At 44.4% G+C, this 25,195-nt stretch overlaps 1 protein-coding gene across 1 annotated transcript in view; it reads left to right on the top strand.

The window, feature by feature from the left end:
* The first annotated feature begins 228 nt into the window (after positions 1-228).
* LOC120841625 (WD repeat domain phosphoinositide-interacting protein 4) overlaps positions 229-25,195 on the top strand; it is a 50,392-nt gene continuing 25,425 nt past the window's right edge. The window contains exons 1-8 of the mRNA XM_040212555.3: positions 229-437; positions 6,073-6,147; positions 7,844-7,948; positions 9,082-9,169; positions 13,539-13,633; positions 15,299-15,384; positions 17,513-17,635; positions 18,569-18,654. Coding sequence (XP_040068489.1) covers positions 386-437; positions 6,073-6,147; positions 7,844-7,948; positions 9,082-9,169; positions 13,539-13,633; positions 15,299-15,384; positions 17,513-17,635; positions 18,569-18,654 — 710 coding nt within the window. The 5' untranslated portion in view covers positions 229-385. The remainder of the gene's footprint in view (positions 438-6,072; positions 6,148-7,843; positions 7,949-9,081; positions 9,170-13,538; positions 13,634-15,298; positions 15,385-17,512; positions 17,636-18,568; positions 18,655-25,195) is intronic.

The following is a 25,195-nucleotide window of genomic DNA, read 5'->3' as shown; positions in this document are numbered from 1 at the left end:
ACCCTAATTATGCGACATATGATGATCAGTTTCGTTTTCGATTCACTCGTCTGGTGGGGAAATCAATATGTTCGGAATCACATAATTACTCGCACGACATCTAATATAAATTAAAGCTTACTTAAATAAATGAGCTCGTTTGAAGATTTAGTGATTTGATTATAATTAGTGTTAAACGTTTACAACTGGTTGAGCGTAGTTAGGGTTGTGCGTTTAGTTTCCTGTAGACCTCCACAAACCAAGCCAAGTCGAGCCGAACTTGCAAGCGCGTACAAGCATAGACAAAGCAAATCAGTCAACAGACAAAGCAAAACAGTCAGCTGTTTCGGAGCAGCATTACGCGAGCTTCACCAGCTGAACGTGTTTATGGTGGAAACGGAGAACGATGTCTCACAGGGAAGGTAAAGTGCTGAGCCTCCGGTTTAATCAGGACCACGGTAAGTTTCTGTTCATTGTTCGCTGTTGCTGTACGTGCTTTCAACCGCGAACCTCCTACAACTAAGGACTGGAACTTTCAGTAACCTTCGTTCTAGCCCTTGTTCCTGCTAAAAGAGTTTTGTTTTGACAACTTGGCGACGGCAAGGAGCTGAAAAACATGACTTTTGTGCGATTTTAAAGAATTTTCGGTAATCGAGCGGAATATCCAACAGAAGTCGAACCTTGAAAAGACAAAAGGTGTTTGTTTTCGTCGTTCCTTTGGAGGTCCAGTAGCTGGTAATGCTTGGGGTTTCTAAATGGAAAACTCTATTGATGGATCCAGAGCGTTTTCGGAGCACTTTTTTTGTTGTTCTGGAGGACCGCCGTGGCACAACCGTTGGCCCAGTGGTGACCAGGGGGTTATCGATGACGACTGCCGCCAGCGGTTGGAATTATTGACGGAGATCGTCGCAGGCTCGGAGACTGAATCGGGGACAGGATCCCCTCATGAGCTGACGCAGGTTCTTTGGTGGTCGTGTGTAGTTGAAGGCTCCACGAAGTCAGGGGCGTCCTATTTCCCAGGCGAAAATTTTCAACTGGGACCAATTGGTCTCAGTTGCAACTGGTTTATGGAACAATTCCCAGTTGCAACTGGTCCCAGTTGGAGTTGGTCCCAGCTGGAATCGGTCCCAGTTACAACTGGTCCCAGTTACCGCTGGTACCAACTCCAGCAACAATGAGACACGGCACAAAATGGAAAGTTGACAAGACTTTATTGTCAAAAACTTGGAGAATGAAACTAAATAATAGGTTCGGTGACGTGCACGCTCCGGGTTTAGCCACTTGCTTGCGACGGTTGAATTCAGGGGTTTCCCCAGGATTCTAATCAAAGGGGGGGGGGGGGGGGGGGGCAATGCGAGGCAATGCGGGGCGAAGTGAGGCTACATAAAATATAAAACTGTTTCTTTTTTAGTCCACTAGCTAAATTACAGACGTCTATTAACCAAATGCTCATACCCGTAATGCATGTTTCCCTTTCTCTATATATACACCTGAGAGGTGGTGTTTTCTGCTTAATCTGAAAAAAAGAATTTTATTTTCTTTTTTTCTTTTTTTTTAGATTCAAGGGGGGGGGGGGGGGGGGGTGTCCAGGAAAACTAGGGGGGGTCTAGGGAAATCTCTGGTTGAATCGCTTTTTCAGAGGTAGTTAGTATTCATGAGATGAAGGAATATTGGCCGCTGGCGTCTGTTAGTAAAGGCGTCCTCAGCTTCCCTCCCCATCGCGTGAAGAAAGGTGCTCACCCGTGATCCCGCGTTGCGCAGGTGAAGTCCTGATAGGATCAAGAACGCTCCCACCTTGCAATCTCTGTCACAGCATTCAAACATTTTCGAGGTAGACCTCCCTCCATTTTCGCCATTGTGCTCTCCGCGGCGTTTTCTCTTCCGTCCGGCCTATTTGCATCCGGTCTTTCCTGGGTGCCCCCAGATCGCTGAACTGCATCTTTCCATCTTCGAAGTTCAATGCTGCCACCATGGTGTGTGTACAGTTAGGTCCAAAGAAAGCGCAGCTGTAGTTTTGACATTTTCATAACGGCGCCAACTTGGACGACGCCAACTTGGGCGATGGCCGCGTCGGCCGCGTCCGTCCGACTCAGTGCGACTCTGGCGTGCGTAGTAGGAGCAGTAGAAGTGCGTCAGCATAGGTAGCGCCATCTGTCGACAGCGCGTACCACTAATCCGCACCCGCGTCCCGCGTGCCACGGCGGCCTGATTGGCAAAAGATAAATTTGTTTATTAAAAGAAAAAAGATACTGTGGGTATTTACATAAATGTTTTAATATATTTTAATAATGCACTAAATGTTCATTTAGCTGAACAGATTTTGTCACTAATTATATTTTCAAATTAAAAAAAATTATTTAGTTAATTAAAATTTTTATATTATTTTTATAAATATATAAATGTAAATGTAGTAATTAAAAATTCCCCTCTTTGTATAAATCTAAAAATGTAAGTGTTTTTAGTTTTCTTCATTAACAAAGGTCAATGCACCCCCAATTTGTCAAAATTGTTGTCCCGTGCGAACTGGGAACGGGAAAGGCATTTGAAGTCCGACTGGGAATTGCTCCAACCAGTTCCTTCCCTAACTGATCCCAGTTGACTCCATTCCCAACTGGGAGTCAAACCAGTTGACTCCCAACTGGGAATGGTTCAAACCAGTTGACTCCCAACTGGGAATGGTTGAAACCAGTTGACACCTCAGCTGGTTTCAGTTGGACTCCTATTGGTCCCAGTTGATTCCCAGTTGGGACCAGTTAGTCCCAGTTGAAACCAGTTCAGGTGCCAACTGGTCCCAGTTAGAAATTTTCGCCTGGGTTTCCAGCTGCTCATGATGTCTCCGCTGCTGCACCTCGTGATTGGCTGATCGGTCTCAGTTGCCATGGCAATCAGCATTTCGGTCCTTTCAAATCTTCTAATCTTCAAAAGGGTCGTTCTGAACCAGTCATACCAAGACCGCTATGGGGCATCATCATATGGAAAGCGTTCCTCGCCAATGTACCGTGACATCCCAAGAGATAACCCACCAAAAATCAAAAGCAAACCGGGTTAAAATAACGGGTAAGCTATCTTTCTATGTGCCATAAAAAATAAAAATAAAAAAAAGTTGAAAAAAATGCTAGGTGTAGATTTTTGACCCGCAAAACTTGGGATTGCAGTGAGGGGGTACGAACGAAAGAAGACTATCCTTTCCAGCCGGCAACGTTTGCTTATCTCCTGCCAGCGTTAAGTAGTGCCGGTTTTGCCAAGGTCACCGTTGGCTAGGACCCTGCAATTACTAAAATCATTCGGTGTTTCTGAAAAAAAAAAAAATAGCAAATCGTGCCAAAAATAAGAGGCGAGTTCTCTTTCGGGGAGTGGGGCATATCTCTGGATATTCCAGTAAGCATCTGGCACTGTGCCTGTAATCAACTTATCAGATCTCTTACAACGGTATTGTTCTTGCATATTTAAAGAGGGGAAATTTATTTTTAGGAGCTGCCAAGCACAGGGGTTGCACGTGGTGGCGATGCAAAGACGTCTGCCCGTTTCGCCTGGGCGTGGACATAAAAATCTCGGTACATGGGAAAGGCCTCTATAGACCTACGCATCTCCATCAATGTTAGAAAGACTCGCTGAGAATGGAGAGGTAAAGCAGAAACTGCTCGCTCCACAAACCGAAATGGCGACCGGACGGGAAGTTGGTGCCAATTTCCCAGGGTCCAGTGACCCTAGGTGTGATCGCCAACCAGATGATGGAGGCCTGTCGCAGGCATGTAGCCAGGGGGGGGGGGGGGGGGGGGGCCTATGGGGCCCGGCAACCCCCCCCCAATATCTTCCATTTTTCTGGGACCTCCTCTCCACCCTCCCCCTCATAGAGCATTTTGTCATGAGTGGGCCCCCCCCCCCCCCCCAAACCAAAATCCTGGCTACGTACCTGGCCTGTCGGTTGTGCCATCCCCAGTGCGAGCGTCCTACCTTTGCGGATGCTTGGTGTCGTGTGAACCTGCAGCTTTCACGCGCAGCCAAAACACGACAAAACTCAATGAGGCCGTGCCAGAGGCTGGACATTTGAAAGGGACCACAGTAATGCTTCTTATGCAGATAAATTAAAGGGGGAACATATATCTTTATTTATTGCCAAAAATTTTCGAAAAATTTATTTTTGCTAAAATTATTATTTTAGAACTTGGCTATTTTGGCAAGTTCATAATTTTTTGGATCACTATTAGTGCTACTATATAATTTTTGAACATCTATGCAGGTTTGCATTGGAGTTGATGCCAAATGGCATTTTCTCGGCACAAATTTTGAGCTCTTTGCAGATTTACAGGAGGGATATCTCAGCATCTAGGGCAGATAGAAACATAACTTTTTTGCAATATGTTGCTAAATATCTGAGGCATACAATGTTGAGAGCAGATTTTTTACCATAAACCTAGGAAACTTTTCAACTGATCTATTCTTTTATTACTTAGTTGCCACACATTGAAAACTGACATTCAGTGTGTTGTAAGATAACTAATAATGGTTCACTAATAACAGTCCACTCAGGGGCGGATGCAGGAATTTCCTGAGGGGGGGGGTCAGGTGTTGGTCAGCGTACCATATGTTTAGGAGCCCCCTCCCCCTCTCCCTTGTTTTACGCCCCAAGTTTTACACATGTAAAAATCAAGGGGGGGGTCAGGACATCCGGACCCCCCCACTAAATCCGCCCCTGAGTCCACCTAAGCTGCTGCTCTCTCCCCCCTGCATCCTTTTCTTCCCCCTTCCCCTCCCCTTCCCCCCCTTTTCTACACTAAGGTCGTTGTGCTGGGCCCCTCGGTACGGGCCTTTGGCTTTTCCAGCACACCCCAGCTCTCCTGAGTTGAAATAAAGTATTGTTATTGTTAAAAGTACTTCAGACATTGTATTCTTTATACTTCGTAGTATCTAGCCATGCATTAAATTTTTTTGTTCAGTAAATGTTTGTCTATTGTTCCTGAAAACAAAAGCAGGTGAGTTTTAATTATCCTGAGGACTTCATTGAGGACTGTACTGCTGACTGGAAAACTGACCAGGTATTTTAATCAGCAAGAAAAACCGAACAAGCTTGTGCACTTTCGTTGAGTTCCATCAAACAATAAGGAAAAAAGCTCCAGCAGTGTTTCCCCTTAATACATAACCCACAATTTTATTAAACAAGTTGACAGGTTTTGAACTCAAGGAGAAAGCAGCAATTGGCAAGGTTTACACCTTGTCAATTGCTGCTTTCTCCTTGAGTCGCCAAAGAAGGATTGGATAGAGCCAGAGATATTCACTTGGTAGATTATTGTACACCCTGGCTCGGTTCACCAAACTGTCTAAATCGTTTACGTTTCACACTCTATACTTGTCAAAGACACAAGGTTTATTGTTAGTCCCATGCAAGAGGTGCCATCACTGATTATCAACTGTGTTTGTGAAATTCTGTGTGGAAATGGTACAAATCTCTTTCTCATAATTGCTTGTCTCAAGCACATATTCTCACTAATTACATCTCTGCTTCTCCCCAGACAGATGCTCTAGAATCGGGGAATCCCAGAAAAATAAAACAAACTCGAACATTGTGAACTTTCAAACGGTTTGGAGTCAGTGTGGCCCTAAGATTTACCATTGTAGATCAAGGTTCACCCGTTTAGATAAGCAGATATGGCCAGTGCATTATAACTGCTAATATGTACTTTTTTAAAAACGTGCATCACAGAGTAGTGATTACACAATACCAGTACAATACAGTGCTTATTCTCGTTCAAACCGGCAGGGTTAGAACCTAAGACTAAAACAAATATGCCGACCACAAGTTAATTACTCTTCCATTTATAGAGTTTTGTGGTGAAAATTAACTGATACATGTAGAGGATTCTTCAAAGAATCGTCACTGTCCTAAGCGGTTTATGAACTTTCTTTGAGCTGCGTTTAGTCGGTTTGATAGCCATCGGGTGGCGCCAATGACCCATTGCAAAGGCCATGTGGGGAAGCATTGGGTGTGTGCCCCTGAGGGTGAAGTTGACAGATGTAATATAACTTGTGGAAGTGCAAGTTACGAGCAATCGCCACGAGAGGTGTGCAGCTAACAATGCTGCCTTTCTCAATCAGGCTGCTTCTCATGCTGCATGGACAATGGTCTGCGCATCTACAATGTGGACCCCCTCTCCGAGAAGGCTCACCTGGGTAAACGACATGGAACTATTTTCATACTTTTATGAGATGCCACTTAGAATTGACCCTTGACGTTCGTAACCTACAAAAAACACGTTTCTTTTTCTCTCTATGAGGAGATAATGTAACCCAAGCTGTTGGAGAAGAGGAAAAAAAAACTCCCCTCTTGCCCTTCCTTTGTGTGCGCCAGATGTTGCTTTTGTCTCCCCGTCGGAGATTGACCTGCCACTCAAAATTCGTACAAGAGCGACTTTCCTCTTTCTCCCTTCTGTGGCTTCAAGAGCACTGTGCGCAGCTAGTGAGACAGAGTGTAGTTATGTGCCTCACTGGGGACCGTAGTCTTTGCCATTTGCCGAGTTATTGTGTGACATAGTATAGAGCAAGGTCCTCTCCCTCTTGACATGCTGCCAAAACAAGCGGTCACGCGATCTGGTGCCTATTATGTGCCACCATTGATCATTGTAGATTCGCGCTGGAGTTGGCAAAGAGGGGGGAACATGCCGAGGTCCAGACATTCTTTGGGTTTGGCTATTCTTGTCACGGCACTGGCTGGACACGGGCCACTCACTGAGCGCTAGTCGAGACATTTATTGTCATGAGTGCAAATCGAGTGCTCGCACAGTGCTCGTGTCCAGTGTACAAGCTGCATTCAGACATTGTCACCCTGGGTGCTCCCTGTGAGTACGTTGACCCCGTGATAGTAATGACTTCGTAATCAAATTTTGTAAACAAATGCGACTGAAGAAAAAGAAAAAGTCAGCTCTTATTTTTGATATTATGCCATGACAATGAAGCTTTTTGGTCAGTGGCATTGTGTGGGAGTGTAATTGGGATGCAAAAACTCGAGCGAAGTGAACATCTCGGTTCAACATCGTTGCACTGCCCCTTTAGATTTTGTGAATGCGTCGCAACTTCAAAAGTATAGCAAAAAAGTTTTCACGTGAATTTATCACCGCATCTTAAGAAATACGCAGCATACCCCTTCCAGTTGCAGAATTTTGTGCCTACAAAATATTCCTGAAACCCGCACTTTGTAAACTTTGTAGAACATTGAGCCCGCAAAAATTGTGTCGTTTACAGTATGTGTCACGTCTGAAAGAACTGATAGTTTTGGTAAACTATGAAAGCTCAAGACACACAGTTATGTTTCCAGTTGATTTTTGTCTCACCTGTGGGTAGTATTGAAAGTTATCATATTTGAGTGTGCTTAGGACACATACTCAGAATAAACTCTCTTTTATCATTCCGGTAGTGTAGAACGCACTTTGCGGAAGTTTTGTGGAAGATTGTCGTTGGCACATGTTTAGCAGTAGCAAACTGATCTGTAGCTGCTAATTGAGACTAACTACCGCTGCATATGGGCAGGGTCTGAGCATTCAGCAAGGGATAGTTTATTTTATCAGTGAAAAAAAAACAAAAAAACACTATAGTCCGTTGCAACCTAAGAACGAAGGACGAGAGTAAGAGGGGCGGGGGGGAGGAAGCAGACGGAACGCTGGAGAAGAGAGGGGGAAACCTCCTTCTCTCTTTAGTGTTCTGTCTGCTTCCTCCTCCCCGGCTCGTCTTACCCTCGCCCTTCGTTCTTAGGTTGCAACGGACTATAGATCTTTTCGAGGACACGCTGTATACAGGGGCTTCAAGTTTTGTTTTATTCTTTCTTGAGTTTCTTTTCTGAATGTATTTTTGCTTGATACATGTTGTTGTCCAGATGCCTCGGTGGTGGGCAGCGTGGCCCTGTGTGAGATGCTGTGCCGTAGCAACCTTCTGGCCCTGGTGGGAGGAGGTCCCTACGCAAAGTTTGCCGACAACACTGGTGAGTCCTGTCTAGGCTGGCAACAAGCTTCACCACCGTACACCGTCAAACGCTGGAGAAGCGGATGTTGCAACGGAACCTCTCGGTTAGCTCGACCTGCTCGGAAATGTTGCTCACTACTATGGAGCAGTTCCATTAAATGCTTTTTCCCTTCCGGTGAGCCGCATTCTGTCATGTTGATGAACAGCATCTGCCACTTTTGGCATTTGTTTACACGCAGATGCTTTTTTTATTCGCATGGTTCTTTGTATTGGTGGAATGCTGGAGTATGGCCGTGTGGCTCCGTCGACTACAGAACTCGGCATGTGTGATCGGGACGTATTGAGGCAGTGGCATCGAGACAGGAGGGGGGGGAAGGGGGGGGGGAGGAGGAGGAAATGTTCCCCCCAGCCCCCTTTTTTCTGATGCCACATTCCTAATTAACTGTAAACAATTATGAGGGAGGGCGCAGAAAACCGTCGCACTTGCCCCCTCCACCACCACCACCATTGCTCCCCCCCCCCCCGATCTTCCGAATAGTTTCCAATACCCCTGATTTGAGGCATAGAACCAAGCTTATTCCGATTTGTGTCATTTCCGTGTCTCCGGAGCAGCATCTAACGAGGCCTTCATGGCTGCCGACAGGTTGACTTCTTGATTGCGGGCTCGTATCAAGTCCAAATAAAGACTGGTATGCAGCAAAATTGATTACCAGATGACACTCCTTTGTGTCGCCACTACTTCGGTAGACGCAATAGATTGTGCTACAAAAAAAAAAAACCATCGAGCTTGAAAACACGGTTTCCGCATGTAAGGAAGACGTACAGGGAAAGTTCATCAACATGGCATCCGGCAAGATTTCGAGCTGGAAGTATGTTACGCAAAACCTCGCATTGGTTGACCTTTTATGATTATGATTAGTATAGGTTGACTCCTAATTTAGGAAGACAGTGGCGTTAAAAAGGAACAGTGTCGATCTAATTTTGGTGAAATTATGATACTCAATCGAGGAGGGGATGTATTCTTTATGGTTGAGAAAACAAAGTTCTCGAGTTAAAGGCAGTTAAATTTTCCGAAGGCCTCCGCCTTCGGAAAATTCAACTACCTCAGCTTTTCGCAAGGGTGGAATAACGTGGAACTGTTTTTCCACACAGTGCTCATCTGGGATGACCTGAGCAAGCGCTTTGTCATGGAGTTCACCTTCCCTTCCCCCGTGCTGGCAGTGAGGCTACGCAGGGACAAGTGAGTTTTGCGTCCCCCAGGCACCCTCACATCTCCGAAATGATCAACCTTTTCACTCTAAATGCTAAAATATGGTTTCGACGCACCAACTATTATGTTTTTGCTGTAGAGGTTCTCAAACTGGACTTTTGGGAACTGAGTGGTTTCCCAGACTACTTTCACGTATTCCTTGAGCGGTTTCGTCGACCGTTCCTCATGCCTGTGTCCCAATAGAGCGACCATCAGAAGCGGTAACCAACACAGACAAGCCTCAAATCTGTATAGCACGCATGCAAAGGTATTTTTCGCTGGCTCGCAATCACTCATGCTTATTTCTCAAGCATCAAGCATGTGCTTGAGGTTGGTCAGTGTCAATTATTTCTGTTTGTTACTCTAGTAGGACTAATACGTTAAACATATCTTCAGTGTAAGGGAGGACACTACCCAAAAGGGTCAACTTTTGAACCTCTGGCTTAATATGAATGAAATTTGCAGTATATACTGGCACTTGTGAGGAAGAATGCAATGCAAAGATTAATTTGTGTGCATGAATTGTGAAAGAAATTGTAGTTGTTTTTATCGGGAACACACTGACATTGCTTAGGAAAACTATCGTTAGAAACCTATAATGGAATACCTGACATTTTACTTCATTTTTGCATTTTATGTTGTCGACAAAATCTTCGCACCTTTTATAAAAGACATGCACTAAGTAAAAAGCAATGCCACCGTTGCATTGCCCATTAAATTTCGACTTGGAAAAGCCTGTTCTTTTGTCCCATTATTAAACAAGTTTTCCTAAAGTAAAATTTATACCAAAAAGTAAAAGGGAGAAAAACTCGTTCAAAGTGCTCGAACCTCTACCTTTTTTTTAGCGTTGGTGAACCGAGAATAATTTATAAAAAAAATAACTATACAGTGTAAACAAAACAAAACTTTCTGGGAATATTTTCTAGATATTGGTGGATGTACGTATTTATGGCACTTTCCAAAATCTACTTTTTTGCAGAAATGATTGTTTTTGGGTAGTGTCCCCCCCTAAGTACTGTTTTAGCAATCTGAAGCACCCATTGGAGCATAACTATGGGCTAAACACTCCTTGCTTTACTCCGTCACTGCCACGACTGGAAAGGTTTCTCGGCTGCCAGTCGAGGTAGGTTCTCCGAAATTCAAAAGGGAAGGCAGTGACAATTTAGGCGACTACATTCAAAATAATTTTTAAGTGTTATTTTGACGTCCGTGACGCAACTTCCCGAAGACATGAAATATTTTAAAAATTATTTCGACGTCCCCTGGCAAACTATTTTTTTTTATTATTTCGACATTTTAAACTTGGAACTTTGGAGAGCTTAGGAGGTTCCGAGTCCAGACAAAAAAATAATCAAAAGTGGCGGTAAAAAAAAAAAAAAAAAAAATCTTACTGGCAGGCGGTGTTGCAATTCAACACACACTTTCCAAAAACAAACGTCGTTCAATCGACTGCAGTTTTTATGACCTTTTAAGTGAGGGGGAATGCAAAAAAGCTTTTCAGTATACATTAGCTATCAGGCTGCACAGAACATTTTCTTGGTTGTGCTCAACGTTACACAATGTGTCACAGTTGCTTTTCATGATTGATTTTCTGTGTATTATGTAGACGAAGTAGTTTCTGAACCTCGTGTTATAAAATTTGCGGTTAATTGTACCCATATGCCGTCGGAAATTGTGAGTATTTTGTACAACCATGGTGCAGACTGCAATATGAGAATGTTTTGTTCGGCGCATCAGAATCTTTGTTGTTCGTTTGCACTGGTCATGAAACGTCAAGGAGCCAATGTTTGCATTCACTTTTTATTTATCATCCCGATCAATTCGGAGTTAAACCACGTGTTATACACAAACCAAAAAGATCTAAACTAAATAACAAACTCACGAAACCCGGTTAAAAATGGAGCAGGATCCAATTGCAAAGCGAGACTGCAACCATACGAAGATGCGCTTGCACGGTAGTGGAGGCGTGGAGGCACAAAGGGAACCCCCGCTATAGAGATGCATATTTTATGAGAAATAGTAAAAAAGTAAAAGCTTAAACCGCAGGATTAGCTCACTTGGGTTGTCTTGGGTCCCCCATCAAGCACACATTCAGGGTTTCTTCAAGTTGACTTGTTTTCAGCATTTGGTAGTCATAAAAATTATGTTTTCTGCTGATTTTGGTACAGTCAAATGCCTTTAAAACAAAGTCCGCGGGACCGCCAAAATTTTTTGTAGTACAATTAACTTTGTTGTAGTGGTTAAGTGCGAAAAATCAATCGTGCGAAACTGAATTTGTGTTATAGCGTATTGACGTACCTGCGCGACACTTGAGGCGTTTTAGGAAAACGTACAGCACCGAATATAGTATGAGTAACGTCAGAAACAAGGTTTTGAGAACTGTGGCCAAATCTGCTGTTGCATTGGAGCTCGGAGTATGCAAGGTGAAACTTCGTGCTGCAGGATCCAGGCACCTTGGACCAGGCGCGTATCCAGGATTTTGTTTTGGTGGGGGGGGGGGGGGGGGCCTTGCCCATGACAAAATGCTGTATGAGGGGGAGGAAATCCCAGTGAAATAGAAGATTCTGGGGGGGGGGGAAAAGCCCAGGCCCCAAGGCCCCCCCCCCCCCCCCCCCCCCCCCCGGCTACGTGCCTGCCTTGGACTCTATTGCAATTTTTATTTCTCTATACGAAAATTGTACCAACACGCATTTGTGTACTCACCACCGCGCGATGCAGTGTGAAGACACCAGGCTAGCGGTTATACCGCCTCTGGCAAAATTTGTCATCTACAGTTGAAACACTGGGCGCTCCTTGCTGCAGACTAACTTCCCGCCGTCCAATATTCCACACAACCAAACTTAGCCGACCTATCAAATAATGAATCGCAGTGATCACTAAACCACCGACAACCCCCGATCACGCGGTGAGTGAGGGGCAATTGCCGACAGTGTAAATTCGGCCTTTTTTTAAATCGGACGGAGGCTTGCACCGCCATGTGTCATTCAGAGGAGGCTCTCGAAGTGGCTGCATTGTTCTTGTAGGAGCAGGACGACAGCAATACTAGCACTCCCGTAGCAGCGTGGCAGAATCGATACGCTTTCGACATCAGACAGCTGCATGCAGTACGTGAGCAGCGATGAGCAGCGAAGATGGGGAATTGCACACAGCAGAGCCGAGTCGACTGAGTCGCTGAGCCCTTCTTTACGTGTGTCTGGCACAAAGAGGGGAGCACGTTTGTCTGTGCGGCTCTGGCGTCACTGGTAGAGTCACGGATCACACTTTCTTGACCGCATATTATTGCTTTGAGGCGGAACAACTTGGGTCTAGGATCGAGCAGGATTTGGGTATCTTGGACCCTGGCGAAGATCGGCGCGTCGGTTGAACAGATGCCAGGACAGCATAAAAAGACTGCCCACGAAGATACTTTTATACATACTTTTGTTCGCGCGGGCCCTTTCAAATGTGCCGATGTACGCGCAAAACTAAGAAAACAAGTGCGCGCATTCCCCAGACACAGCATTGAAAATAAAAACTCGCATCGGAGCGAAGTGGCCATACTCAGTCAAGGGAGTGAGCAAAACAAAAGCGAACGAAATTGCTTCGGAGACTGCACCATGTCCGCCGCACATTCTCGGTTTTGGGTTCAAATAATTTATTAGTGCGCAACCTTGTGTCTAGATAGCACTACGTGACTATGTTGCTGTGTGCACGCTTTCTACGCAGCAACATAGTCACACAGTGTCATCTAGTCACAAGGTTGCGCACCAACAAATTATTTGGACTCGAGAACATGCAGTGTGGCAACGGTGTCGACCGTCGCTGCTCCCGCAGTATCTCTGCTCTCTACGCGCTTCACTTCAGAGCTACAATTTACTGCATATACACGATTGTAAATAAATTCCTCCCCCCACCCCCCCACGCTGCACGTAAAAAAAAAAGTTATACTTTAGGGGCGTTTTTTACGGCGAGCATGTGCGAACGGGAGGGTCTCTTTCGAAAGCCCAATCAACCCGAGCCCAGGGAGTTCACGTGATGGCAGCGCGTCAGCCAGATGGTGGCTTTTCAATTGGCCCAAAGGCGATGGTATGTTTGTCCGTGCTTGTGACATCAGTTTTTTGCTATTTTATCAAGACATACATGTGATACAAGGAACATTGTTTTTTTTCATTGAGAATGAAACCTCGTAAAAACAGACTGGCAATCTCTGGGGGAAGGCATCCTTACGGAATTTTACGGTGGGCGTCTTTTCCACAATAATTTCGGTGTTTGTGAAATCTGGCCAAATGTCGGTGAGAGCCTGATATCGCGTCTTCTTTCTGGTATGGCAATGCCGATCAGTGTCAAACAATCCCTCGGGTGCCGCCTCCTTTGAACGCAGGATCTTTGTGGTGAGCCGGCGGCAGATCCACGTGATGTCATTCCTCAACAAGCCGTCCAAGTTGTTCTCCTGCGACACCTGGGATAACCCCTTGGGTAAGTCGAGCCCAGCCCTGCGTGAGCGGGGAAATATTGATTGGTGTTTGAAGCGGTGCTCCGGCAGTTTATCGAGCCACCCAACCTATTCACATTTTCGGTATACCCATGTTTTGTACTTCCTGGCACGCTATTTATTATCTCGAAATTCGTGATAGTTATTGAGAAAATAGCAGTAAACTGTTGCTCCTTGCAAGCCCGAAGATGAGCAAAAATCAGAGGTTTGGTTTGGTCAATTTCTCAATGGGTCTTTCTGCGCTTTGTGGCGTTCTGTCCTCTAGCGTCACGTCTGCTACCAGTTACTCGAACTTGGAAAGTAACCAGAAGGGTAAAGGATCGTTCCCACGGTTGTGTTGACAGCATTGCGTTGTGCAGCACAGCACCTCCTCATTGGCTCGTAAGAGTTGCCGTAGCAACACGCAAGCAGTCTTAGTGCAGTCAAACGCAACTGTGTGAACAAGCCTTAGTGTGTTACGATTAAGGTATGAAGGTGGCTTAGAAAGTAATATCCCACATTTTGGTTTCTGAGAAAACTGCTCATTCAGAATCTATGAAATTTGCAGAGAATGTCACTGCATGTCTGCTTTACACACTTTTCGACTTCACTGCCCACTTGTTTTGCTTTGTGGCCGCGCAAAACGAGGGCACGCTTACCTTCTTTGTACCAGTTTTTCTGCTAACGCAGTCATGACCCTCTCCGCGAATCTCGCTCCTGTAGTTTTTGAGCCTTGTCCTGCACAGTGCATCCTTCGGTGGTCCAAAAACATGCATAGCATCTAATGTTGCCAAGGATTGCCGATTGGGCGCTATCAGATTTTAATCTTCTCTGGACTGCTGACGAGTGCCGCAATGTGTTTGGGTTGGGGGCGGCAGCAGGACACCACGACCGTGGCTGATCATGCGACTCTGTTTCTGTGCCTTCTGGGGCCTCAATTTTTTTTAACCCAGCATTTAACGGTGCTTCTGTCAACTGCTATACTACTAAACGCAGCAAACAAACGGTTGTGAATCTTGCCCACCGTTCCTTTCTTCCCACTAGGAATTCAATTGTAGGTACCGTAGTTAATTGTGATGTGTGTTAGATACGGATATCATTTTCGCAAAGCAGTGCCTTTTGTGCCACAACTTGTGAAATTCCACACATCGATGCAGGACACATCAGTGTTCCGGCCAATCAATTTTTGTCACTATCTGTATTTTAGGATGATAAAAAAGAAATGTGGAGCGTTACTCTGTGAGCCACCCTTGCATATAATTCATTGTTTGGGGATCAGGAACAACCAACTACTTTGTTACTGTTTCAGCAAGTGATGAATGGTAGTATACTTTGTTGCTTTTTTTTTTTTTAATGCGAAAGCATTATTTTTTTTTATTGTGTGAAGCCGGCAGTGTCTAGCAGCAATAAATGGCACCCAAAGTCCCATTGACTGCAACGCGTCATATCAGATGCTCTGTCACGGAAGCCGGCAAGGCCGCTCGAGGTGCAAGCGGGCACGCCGCGCTGATGTTACCGCCAGACCGCCATGTGAAATAGGAAGACGTGGCACACTGCTTGTAGGAATGTGCTGCATGTAGAAATGCATTTGCATTCCTGCACATAAGCAGTCTTAAGTGTCCTGCAATTTTTGTTTGTCAACACATGCATGTCTGGTTTTTGCTTGACAGGGCTCCTGCAAGTGACTCCCCAGGCAAGCTGTGAGCGCCACCTGATGGTGTTTCCAGCACAGCGCTGCGGCAGTGTACAGCTTGTGGTGAGTGAGTGTTGTGCTTGCTCCTACAGACTTGAGCTGTGGGACGCAGCGTGTTGCAGTCTGCCAGCATCTCACAACCTTGGAAGTAGTCAAATGCGAGAAAGGAAGAACCCGTGCAACCAGCAGCCACCTAGAGCACCAAACATGCCACCAGAAAGTGGCGACAATGTCTGATTGGCGTTTCCTTATGAAGTGGAGGACGACGATCTGGTTTTCGACTGCCACCTTTTGTTGCATGGTTCCTTAGAGACCATGAAACTTTAAGGGGGCAATGGAGCAATTTTTCAGTTCCTTAAAATTTGTTTTAAGGCATCATAAAGCAAGTGTTTCAGGTTGCACTGAATGCTTGTTTAAGAGATCATTAAGCAAGCATTTCAGGTTCCCTTGAACATTTGATCAAGGGACTATGAAGCAAGCATTTCAGGATTCTTCAAACATTTGCTTTAGGGACCATGAAACATTGAGTGTATTAGGGTCTCCTAAACATTTAGGAGACCCTCACAAACATTCATGAAGCACATGTCTTCGGGGTCTCCTGAAGGCTTGTTTAAGGAACTATGATACAAACATTTTAGGATTCTCTTAACATTTTGTATTAGGGTTCATTTAACGTTTTGAGTTTTTGGGTCTCCTAAACATTTATTTTGGGGATCATGAAGTAAATGTTTCAGGGTCTCCTGAACATTTGTTTAAGAGACTACGAAGCAAACATTCTACGATTCCCTAAACATTTGTTTTAGAGATTATGAAGCATTTGGAGTTTTCAGGCCTCCTAAACATTTATTTAAGGGACAATGAAGCAAACACTCTAGAATCCCTTGAAAAGTTTTGTTATTGATCCATGAAACATTACAAGAATTCTAGGATCCCCTAAACATTTATTTAAGGGATCGTGAAACAAATGTTTGAGGGCCCCACAAACATTTCTCTAAGGGGGGGCACAGCCTACAAATCACAATTTTTTAGGGTTGTGCGAATATTCGAAGTTTCAAATAGTAGTTCTGAATAATACAATATTCAATATTCGCTTCGAGAGGAACTGCACTATTCCCGTTTTTCGAAGTGTTGAGTGCGGCGGGTTAGCCCCTTTGAGTGCGCTTCTTACCAAGCACTGGTGCGCTGCGGAGAAGCAATACCCGCGGAAGTGAGCTCTGTGGGTGTTGTTTCCCTGCATTACATCGGTGCTCCGTAAGAAGCGCACTCAACGGGGTAACCCGCCGCAATAAACACTTGGAAAAGTATGAATATCGTAATTGCTTGCTTGGAAGTAAAGCATACATTCAAAGCGGGATGGAGCACTTGTGCCGCCTGTATTTGAAAATAAATGGAAACTTTGTAAATGTTTATATCTACATTGTAGTAAAAGTTTCAAAATTAAACTTATGCAAGAGTATACTATGTTAGGCAGGATGCCCTTACAACCTGCACTCAACATCTGCAATTATTTGTTTTTTAACTCGAGATTACAGCAGGAATATTCTATATAGCAAGATTTATAAATTCACTCAAATGGTAAAGTTGGCCATCTCTACAGGATTCATTTTAGGTCCAATCAGTAATTTACTTGCCATCCCAAGACACCAAACCTTCTGAGGTTACAGTTCCTAAATATATATAGATTAAACTTAGCTTATAAATGAACAACGAAAACCCAGCTAAACCTTCACAGGTTTAGCTGGGTTTTCGTCTAAGCATTATGCAATGGTAGTGAAAGGTGTGGAAAAACTATTCGGTATTTGAATCGAAAATATTCGGTCAAAACCACTATTCGCTTTGAATTTGCTTCAAACTCAAAATTCTCTATTCGCATAAGGCTACGATTTTTTAAAAGAAGTCATGTTTTTGAAAAATGGTCCTATCAGCTTGTATAACTCCTGAGGAAGGCTGTCAAAAAGTTTTATTCACATAGATAAATTATTTACTCCGAAATTATTATTTTCAACGTACCGGCGGCTGCACTTGCTTCGAAAAAATGTGCGCGGTCGTACAAATTCGTTATACTCAAAGCGTGCTTGCTCTGCAATCATTAGGCCTAGCGCAGACAGGCACCCCTCATTGAAAAGAGTGTTTAAGGTACCATGCAACATTCGGGGCTCCTTTTCATGAAACACGAGGGTCTTTCGTGCAGGACCTTTCGGCAACGGAGCCAAGCAGCTCCCTGTCCCCTGTGACCATCCCTGCCCACCAGAACGAGATTGCCTGCCTCGCTCTGAACCAGACAGGAACCATGCTGGCCACAGCCTCTCAAAAGGTGACCCCACCCTCCAGGCCGGGCTCCCTTGCCAGACATGGGTGTTACTCGTAGAGTAACTGAGGGAGAGGAGGGATGAAAGTGTGCAGTGACATAGCGCCCAGCTCTGAATGGAAAGGTTAGGGGGTAGATGTAAAGGCTAGCTGCTTTTGTTTCTAGCCTCTGCCTACCTTTGGTCAGAGCAAACGAGAGCATCATTTGCTTCTCGATCAGAGTCTCGCATTTAAACGCCGGCATTCAAAAGTGTCTCAAGAGTGAGTAGGGACAAAGGCACTAGCCCTAGTCTTTCCAATCGGAGCTCGGCGCTTTGATATCCCTGCGCGCTCGCATCTCCTCCTTGCCCTCAGTTTTTCTTCGTATAAGAACCATTGGGTGATTTGTTCCCACGATTGTTCAGGAAGAGTCGCTTCTGTTGCATTTAATACTGTTCAAGCTGGCTTAGTTTTAAGGTGATTGCTTTACATGGGAATCCTCCAGGGACTTTTCTTGCTTCTGTTGGTCTGTTGCACCTGGTATTGTGACGTAACAATGTCACGTGATGTCATGGTGTCGCATGGTGTCACGTGAAGTCACAGTGCCGCATGACGTCGGGGTTCCACAAGATGTCATGGTGTTGCATGACGTCAGTGTCACGTGATGTTTGGTGTCAGGTGATATTACAGTGTCGTGAGACATGGTGTCACATGACTTCACAGTGTTCTGTGACGTCACATGAACTATGATGTGACTCGTTATGTCATGATGTCACATGACATAATGGTTCACGGCGTCATGTTATGTAATGTGAACTGTGACGTGACTTGGAAGTAAATGCAAGTGTGCGCACATTTTCATATCTGTTTTTTGCCCTCGTATTGTTGGTCTTTTGCTCTGCTGATCGCTGTAGGTGTATATGCCTGCTCGGAATGTCAAATTTGGGCCTTGTTTTTACAGGGCACGCTGATCCGTGTATTTGACACATTCAAGAGGACCCTGCTGGTGGAACTCCGCAGAGGAACCGACCCTGCCACACTTTACTGGTGAGCAGGCGACCATGAATGGAAAGCTATATTGGCAGTACTTTGGGACAAGTCACTGGCCCCATATAGTATTATCACGTCTTTATAGTAGGCTATATAGTGACATAGTGAACAAATTAAGGAAATAATGACAGCACTCTAGGAGATGCCACTAGCCTTGTATTTTCATTATGTCTTTTTGATAGGCTGTAACGTGACCGAAACTGTATAAACCAAGAGAGACATATATAACGAAAACAAAACTCGTTTATGGATAACATGTAAATATTCAACTAAACCCAAAAAAAGAAAGGCATTTTTTTTTTTTTTAGTTAGTAGAAAATATTAGGGGTGTGAGAATATTTGAGATTACGAATACGAATCAAATATTTTTCTTATTCAATTCATATGCGACTCGAGTGTTGCTTACTATTCGGAAATTTCAGAATATTCGGGTAAGGTATGAATATTTGGGCAAATAGCGAATAACCTGCATGTGGGACATGCCCTGAACATTCATAGCTTTTTTAAAAGCTGTGTTTAGTCACCTAAACTTGCAGGTACCGTATACAGTCTAAGCTCATTATAACAGACCTGGTTACAACAGACATTTGGATATAACATACTGATTTGTGAAGTTCGGTTGGTTTTCCTCTATGCGCCATTGACTCAACTTCATATCTGCATACAGCCTACTCCTTTTACAACAGACCAAAATCTTGGTCAAAATTGAGGTCTGTTATAACGAGCTTAGACTATATACGCATGTAATATACGCAGGTTGTTTTTTTTTCGAGTTTCAGAGTGAGAGTTAGAGATGCTGCTATTACACAGGGGGAAAAAAATTGTTTTTTTTTTTTGCAAAATACTTTTTTTTTAGTAAAAGCAGTTTTAACTTAACTTTATTCAATGAACTTACTTCCATGTATTGGAAGAAAAGAAAAGAAATGAGAGTTCATTGCTCTCACGAACACATCAGCGGTTGGCGTCCGCACTACGGTCACTAGTCCGTACAATCCTCCTCGGAAGTCGGCTCCACATCGTCGGAAGGGTCAGAAGTCGTCTCCACATCGTCGCCCTGATCCCAGTCCCAGAGTAGGTCATCCTCCGTACCATCCAACTTGTTGGAGATACCTGTGACCTTAAAGCTCTTCTTCACGACCTTAAAAGATATCGAACCCCACGCTTCAAGAATTCAATTGCACACTTCAACAAGGGACGCCCTTTGCAACCAACCAGTCGGCGTTTTCTGGTGGACAGTTGTAGCCATCGACTCCGAGTAGGCGCGGCGAATTGCGCACTTGAAAGGCCGATTTACCGAAACTTCCAGTTGCTGGAGCATGTCGGTCATATCCCCAGGTATAACCACTAAGTCCGTGTCAGACGCGCGAAGTTCCCGCACATTCTCAGTCAGATGTCCTCGAAAACTATCAAGGACAAGGAGGCTCAGTGTGTCAAGGTCTGTACTTAGCCGCTTTTCCCAAACGCACTTTAACCAGTCTTTCACGTGCACATCCGTCATCCATCCTTTTCCCTGTGCTTGGACAATTATGCCGTCAGGAAATTCCTCCGCGGGTACTCGTTTCCTTTTAAAGACGATGTAAGGTGGAAGTTTTCGCCCATCTGCCGTGATGCAGAGCATCACCGTGCATTGCTGTCTTTCGGCGCCCGTTGTGCGAATTTGGACGCACTTCTTCCCTTTCACCTACACTGTGACGTTCTCAGGGGCGTCGAACTAAACCGGAGATTGATCTATGTTGCGTATCTGTGAGAGTTTGTACCTGTGCTCTCTGCGCATCTTGATGATGAAGTGTTGAAACGGAAGCAGTTTCTCTTCATACTCCACTGGTAGACGCTGACACATCGTTGTCCGACAAGAAAGCGAGAGGCCTTTTTGATTCATAAACCGCCAAATTCATTCATTGCTGACTTTGAACACTTTCGGTGGAAGCTCCTTACTTCGCGCAATCACGAGCGCCTTCAACCGAAACATCTCTGTTGAAACCGCATAACCGTTGCTGCGGGTATTAGTCACGTACTGCAGACGCAACTTTTCTACCTCAGGAAACATGCTCCGCTTCCCTCGGAAAGCGCGCTTTGTTTGCTTTGTCTTCCTTAGAGAGCCTGCTTGGAGGCACCAACGACGTACACACTTCCGTCCAACAGCTCTTTTGTCGTTTTGTTTAGCAAACGCAACAACCTTCAGCTTAAAATGGGCTGTGTAGCTCACGTACTTGCCCATGGAGAAAGTCGCTGGCGTGAACTGGCGGGAGATAGTCGCTGGCGGGAAGACCGAAACTGCCCGTACGATCCGTGTTTACATTCACTTTCAACCCAAGATGGCGCATAAATGCAAAAATAAAAGGCGCGAAAATGTGTGCGCCATCTGGCGCAAGCTGCTGACATGTTCTGGAGTCGCTTGTTTTAACGCCCCAAAGCAGATGGCGCTTCCAACCTTCTTCAAATCACTGGTGCGGCCTATACACGGCTAATTTTAAAATAGTTTTTTTTTTTCAGTTTTTCTGCTCGGAGTTACGGGTGCGGCTATTACATGAGCGTGGCCATTACACGCGTGTATGCGGTATTGTAGCCATTTTTCTATAAACCCTTGCCGTTTATGTTATACGTAGACCTACCGTGTTTGCACAATTCTAACTCGCACTGAAATCTTACACGCAGACAGATTTAGCTCCCAGATATTCAAAAAGTGAAAATTCTGCCGATTCTACCACGCAAGTAAAATAATGAAGGTTGAACACGTGCCTTATTTCATAGAACAGATTTTATTAAATGCATGCTAACACAAAAATAAATACCGTGTACTAGTTGCTGTTGTCGGAGCCCGATGATGACCCTTCATTCTCCACACCGGCGTAATACTTGCTTTCGCCTAAAGTGTTTTAGGTGTCACGCTTCTTGCTTTTGTAGGAGTGCGCAACCATCGCCTCTGGGAGGTGTCATCTTCCAAACAGCACTTTGCGAGCTTGTCAGGTTGCTGGGATTGGGAGGCCACGCAGTGCTTCTTTGTTGTTATCTTTTCCCACCAGCGTGATGACCATTTGTTCTAATAAAACCTCCTAGTGGAATTCCTTTTGTTTTCCCATCTTAACAGCAGACACAAGTCTGTAGACACGAGAGAATTCGCGTGATACGGATCCCAAGATGCTGAATGTAAACATATGGTCACGATGGCAATGGGGCTAGCCTCCTTATACCGAGTATTGTGTTTTTTATTTTTTTAGTTTCAGTTTTTGGTTTTTATTGTAACGTGCATGTATTTTTGGGCACCGATTTCGGTAAAAAAAAGTGTGCATTAGAATCGTGCGAACAGTTATGTAATAGCTCGCAACAAAGGAGCAGTTTTGATATTCGTTTTGGCAAGCCTGCATTCTGAGTCACTTTTCTAGCGACCTTATTTCTGCTGAAGGAGCAAGCAAATTTTCTACATTTTTGCAGTTGTCACTGCAAAAATGGAGCACTTATATACTCAACATGTTTTGGGTGGTTATGGGTGGTGGTAATCGAAGGGTTCAGAAGCGGTCTCTAATCGGGAGACGCCAAGCCTACTCTCACACCCCGCAGCTTTCTCTTCGAGAACACCGCTACGGGCAGGTCCGAATGTCAGCCGCACAACTGATCGCTTCTCTAAAAAGGAGGAGCACGTACCACAATAGGAGTGGGTCCAAGGGTGCTTCTTGGAACACCAAAAGACATACTGTCCAAAAACCCCCGCGCCGGCAAGGTCAGATGAAAGGCTCACCCTGTCGACACCTTCCCGAGAGCGCAGTCCAGAGCGAGCAAAGGAAAACCTTCGCGATACGTACAATCTCTATGGCATCCGCAAGAGGAGTGCCTGCGTTCCCGAAGTAGGGAACGCGCGTCGACCTCCTCCCCCTGCAGGTGTTGTCCTCACCCAAAACAGTTAGGTTCCCAGATGAGCGGGGGGGTGGAAAAGGGTCCCCCTGGTAGAGAGTGAAGAGGAGAGCCCCCCAAGCCAGGCGGCTCTTTTACGCTTCACAAACAGGCTGGAGCTCACGACTGTTATATGGCCGACTGTTACACGGCTAGCGATTCGGGCAAATTTATTTTTTATGATTTACTCGCGACACAACAGATTTTTATGCAACTGACCATTATACGACTGTTATATGACTGACTGTTACACGGCTAGCAATTCAGGCAAATTAATTTTTTTATAAGAAAACTCACAGTTCGAATTTAATATTTTTAACACCACATGAACGTATGTCTGCTTTGCCACTTCAATTTATTAAGGCGAAAATCTTATATGTCTCATTGTTCAGTCGACCTTCAAAGTCCTTGAGAGAAAACATGTCGGCGACACAAAAGGTTCCAAAACGTTTAGATGACCACTCAGGCGAATTAAGAGGAATCAAAGTGAATTAAGAGGAATTAAAGTGAATTCAGAGGAATTAAAGAGAAGTAAGAGTAATCAAAGCTAATTAAGAAGGAAGACAAAGCTAATTAAGAGGAATTTAAGTGAATTAAAAGGATTTAAAGCAAATTAACTGGATGACTAAGCAAACTGAGATGATGACTTGGCACATTGAGAAGGATGACTCAGCAAATTAAGCTGGCTAATTAAAGTGGCTGTATAGTATGGGTGACAAATCAGTTTAAGAGGGTCGACAATGTGGTGTAAGGAATTGTGTGTGTGGAATTTGAAAATACAGTCGAACCCGGATATATCGAAATCAAAGGGGATCATAAAATAGTTTGATATATCGATAATTTGATATACAAAAATATGTTAACTGAAGCTCCAGTTGAAATTTCCGCACGTCTCTGCTAATACGGAAGGCCGGGACAAATGGGACCTTACCAAATAGAGCCTCTAAGAGCCGCTAAAAACAGTAGAGCTTACTGTAAAATACTTTGTTGGTTGGGCGAGTTGGTGAACGTTTGGATACATGGTTTTGCACAGAAAAGACGGACAGAAGAGAGAGAAACAAACACGAGCGCTGAGTAGAGCTTAGTCGGTGAAGATCACAGACACCGCCGCGTTAACGCGATGGTCTTTGTGATTGTTTACACCTGCCACGACCTCCACACCACCCACAACAAAACACAAAAATAATTTAAAAAAAGGAAAAAAAAAAATGAAAAAACAAGTTGCATAAAAAATAAAAACTTCATTTATAGAATAAAGTTAAGCAAGCAAAAAAAAAAAAAAACCTCACTAAATTTAGACAGCAAAAAAGGAAAATAACGCTCAAAGCAATAACTGCTAAAGAAAAGGGTAAACAAAGATAAGGCGTTTCAAGTGCGATTGCTCAACCGTTGTTGACACACTCAACTTGATAGACTTTTTTTTTTTTGTCTTTTTTTATTTTGGGGGTTAAGGAATTGCACAGCGATAGCGGTGTTCGGAGAAAGAGTGTACGCTACCGTTCCAACAGCGAGCACTCCTTGCCCCCCCTACGTGCACGTGGGCCCTTCCCCATGCTTTTGCCTTCCTTCACTTTTTGTTTTACGGTTCTTTTTGCTTTTTGCAACTGCCCTTTCACTGCGTATCCCCATGTGCATATGCTGGCTTGGCGGTCTGCCAGCGCTGCATTGCGAGCTATGTGCTCGCTGTGTGCTTGCCGCCTGCACAATCCAACTGCGGGAGTAGCAACGGGCGATTGTTTTTGTTCACCCAGTCTCCCCGCTATGGGAGTTCGATACAGAAAAACGCTCCTATACTACCGTATTTACTCGAGTAATAGCCGCACTGTTTATGAAGAAAACCTGAGGGTTTGCTTTTCCGCGGAGCACGCAGATTGCCAATCACCGCGATCGGCAGCACGATTTCAGCAGTTTACGGGACAGAGATAACGTCCTTGTGCAAAGATACCACCTGTGAAGATTGCATTTGTATGGAGACTCGTGTTCTCGATCTGGTTATTCGCTATGTTATTTATGCGCTACGCAATGATTGGCTGTATATGTGTTCTGTGGGAAAGTAGACGCAAAGGCCTTGTTCATAAATAGTGCGGCTATTACTCGAGTAAATACGGTATTACATGTGATTTTCAAAGTTACGTTTGGACCAGGGTGTGATATAACCGGGCTCGACTTAACGTATGAAACAAATAAAGAGAATATGAGAAAAGAGAACATGAAACAAAGTAAATCATTTCTCTGTCTCTAATGCGTCGGCACTTGGGCTGTCGTCTTCAAGTCGTCTTAGGGATAACTTAAGAAACGCTGTGAATTTTTCTCATTGCGATATAATGAAATATAGAACATAAAAGATCTGTTACACCATTGACACGTCAAGAAAATATGCATTTATTTCTATTTATTTATAAGCTAGCCAAATTGAATTGGTTGGCGGAAGTTTTTAAGCAAATTTGTATACCCTTTGTTATACCACTGACATTCAGGTCAGTCATACTTGTTTCTTCCTTTAATTCTTAAAAATATAAATATGTTAGCTACACTGGATGCTGAGATCATATTATAAATTGGAGCTGACTCAGGAAGGAAACTTATAAAAGTTTCCTTCTGCAAGATTAAAGTTCATGCCTTTGAAACTTGTGTGGTAGCTAGCAGATAC

Source organism: Ixodes scapularis, unplaced genomic scaffold (genome assembly GCF_016920785.2).
Source record: "Ixodes scapularis isolate PalLabHiFi unplaced genomic scaffold, ASM1692078v2 PGA_scaffold49__6_contigs__length_1374808, whole genome shotgun sequence".
NCBI classification, from domain to species: Eukaryota; Metazoa; Arthropoda; class Arachnida; order Ixodida; family Ixodidae; genus Ixodes; species Ixodes scapularis.
The sequence above is the reverse complement of the archived record's forward strand: the minus strand, read 5'-3'. Positions and strand labels throughout refer to the sequence as shown.